This window comes from Syzygium oleosum, unplaced genomic scaffold (assembly GCF_021117445.2).
Source record: "Syzygium oleosum isolate NSW1041296 unplaced genomic scaffold, Sole_v2.1 Sole_v2.25, whole genome shotgun sequence".
Taxonomy (NCBI): Eukaryota; Viridiplantae; Streptophyta; class Magnoliopsida; order Myrtales; family Myrtaceae; genus Syzygium; species Syzygium oleosum.
Window position 1 is genome coordinate 5,424,334 of NW_026607509.1, and position 2,616 is coordinate 5,426,949.

Genomic DNA, 2,616 nt, shown 5'->3' on the forward strand with positions numbered 1-2,616 from the left:
AAAGGATTGCTAAGATCCATAAGTAGAGCATAAATGAGGACCATACGGAATAGGGGTGTCAAAAATACCCGCTCAAACATGACCCAATCCGAACCGACCCGATCCAAATAAGGAATTTTCGCATTGGATCGGGTTGACCTTAATTTGTTTGGGTAACAGTACAAACAAGGCTTAAGTTTGTTTTGAATCTACCCAAGCCCGTCCGAAACAAGCCCACCCAAAACAAACAAGAGCCATTTGTTCTTCTTGCTCCATGCCCGCCCCAAACCTTGTTTATCGTGATAGTGCGACGCGATCTGTCGTCTTCTTCCAAAGCTCCGGATCTGCAACCGAGTAGTGCGACGCAAAGGCAACTGGCGGCGACGATCGGCGTCTTCGCCGCCGGCGCCACCCTGATTGCGGCTGGCATCACCAAGTCGGCGAAGTAGGGCTCTGCAGTGATGCAGAAATATTCTTATGGGTTCGTGACCAGAAGTTCTTTGTTCAACGAAGGTGAATCTGCGAGGGAGGGAGCGAAGGAAGAAGAGAGAGGTCAGTCGAATCGAACGTGTGCCTTGAGATTTTGCTTTAAAATCTCCGCCTCCGGCTTCTCCTCCCCTGTATCGGATCGTTTGCGCTTCTGGGTTGGTCTCGGCTTCGGCTCCCCTCATCTGGGTTCAGGCGCTCGGCCGACGTTCGGTCTTCGGTTCGGGTGAGTTGGGTTGCTCTAGTCTCCCGCATTTGTATTCGTGGGTGATTCCGGCTCTCTGCGACTTGGGTCGTGCCCTATTTTCATTGCTTTTGCCTGTGCTGATGTGGGTTGAATTCTCGAGTTTGGTTTGGCTTCTCAACTGGAAGTGGAAGTGCCATCCTTTGTTGAAAGTCCTGTTCTTACCTTGCTGGCATTTGCTTTTCTCTTTTCCCTCTTTGTTGCGTGATGAATGGAATTAAAAGGTGTGTGATTGTATCGAGAGTTTTCTCAGTTCAATTTTTTGTGTACTTGTTGTTGTTCTAGCAGCTGATCTTCGCTCTGCTAGTGGGACTTAAGCTAGCACCACCTTGTGGTGTGATTTTAAGGCAACATCTGTTTGTGGGATGACCATGTTTTGACTGACCTCTGTTCAACAGAATGAGGAACCCATCTGGATGCTTACTACTTGTTCATATGCAATGATTGGTTGCTTACTACTTTTGGATGACTGATATAATTGATGTTTATTTGCAGTGTTGTTCTGTTCCCGATTGCGATCACATTTTTTATCACACGGTGGAAGGAAGCTATTGCAGCAGACCATGTAAAGTTGTTCTTGCTTCCTGAATCTGAACCTCCGGGATCCCCTGAGACCCAAACTGACTGCCAAGGATCTCCAGAATTTGGCGAACGCAGCATTCTTGGAAATGCAGAGAACCGGATAGTAAATGGTGGTACCAGAGGGAAACAGAGGAAAAGGGACAAGAAGAAAAGGGAGAAACAGAGGGAAAAAAAATCTGCGGAGGCCAGTTCTGCCTCAAGTGATTCATGATATGATAGTTAATGTGAGTTGCATGTCTAGAATCTTGGTCACTGGTTTGATTTCCTGTGCATAACAAAGAGGTCATAGGGAAAAACAACGGCGCAATGCCTTCTGGCAATTCCTTTAGAGTGGAGCTACTCCAATGCTGCCGGTATTGGGCTTTTGAGTGAAGATTGGAAGACGAACTTGTGAAGAGATGCTCAGTGTACTTCTTTGCTCTCTGTTCACTGTTCTTTGAATTTATTGTGGTGAGGGGGCAGCATCGTGCCAACTCGGAACTCCTTTTCTTCGAATAATGTTCAAATATCCGCGAAATAGCATAAATTGTTCGACTTACTTAGCTTCTACTAATTTGGCGATTGAGTCGTGTTCCCATGTGTCTTGGTCTATATATCTATGCATAACGAAAGCTATTGCCAATAGAGCATTCTTGAGAGCTTTGGTCTATATATCTAATTTGGTGTTCCCTCTTTCCAAAACACGAACCCGACCCGACCCGAACATGACCAGAACCGATCCGATTGTGTGGCTATATCATGTTCGGGTCGGGCCAAGCACACATATTCATTGTTTCGGGTCAGGTCGGGTATAATGAAAACCCGACCCGACCCGACCCATTGACACCCCTAATACGGAAGGTGCGAAACTTTCGGTATACCTTTTCCCCTAACATTTAATATGATGAACTAGATAGAGCGAGGGGTTGTAGTTTTGAATTTAAAAAAAAAGGGCATATTAGGAAAAAAAAAAGCCACTTGTTGGATCAGGTGTGGATATTGGGCCGCGTGTGTTAGGAGAAAGGGAAAGATGGTAGGGCATGCTTAGGGAAGGAGCTTCATGCGTCTTTTTGCTTATGGTTGGCTCTCCTCCACTTGAAGATCGTGGAAGAGTTCTGTTTTTTGGTCAAATTGTCCAAGGCTTAACGCCTCAAGATTCAATTGGATACTCGTCTCCTACCGACGTAGTACCAAAACCTTCGATTGATCCATATTAGGGGTGAGCATGGTTCTAGAGTAGAATCTGGAATCTGAGAACCTGACCATTGAAAACTTATAGGTTTCAGGTTCCAAAGTATGCAAGGTAGGTCCCACATTCCAAAAATTGAAGAACTTATTTTGACGGG

At 45.8% G+C, this 2,616-nt stretch overlaps 1 protein-coding gene across 1 annotated transcript; it reads left to right on the top strand.

The window, feature by feature from the left end:
• Positions 1-310: 310 nt before the first annotated feature.
• Positions 311-1,502, top strand: LOC130134963 (uncharacterized). The gene is made up of 2 exons (XM_056303027.1): positions 311-691; positions 1,205-1,502. Exons 1-2 carry the CDS (start codon positions 441-443, stop codon positions 1,500-1,502), a joined length of 549 nt encoding a protein of 182 aa, XP_056159002.1. The 5' UTR covers positions 311-440.
• Positions 1,503-2,616: the final 1,114 nt, after the last annotated feature.

What these genes read in the sequence shown, in the direction of transcription:
- LOC130134963 (XM_056303027.1), top strand. Translation starts at nt 441, where the DNA reads ATGCAGAAATATTCTTATGGGTTCGTGACCAGAAGTTCTTTGTTCAAC. An exon ending in ACGTTCGGTCTTCGGTTCGG is followed by an intron (nt 692 to 1,204) that starts GTGAGTTGGGTT and finishes GTTTATTTGCAG; the next exon opens with TGTTGTTCTGTTCCCGATTG.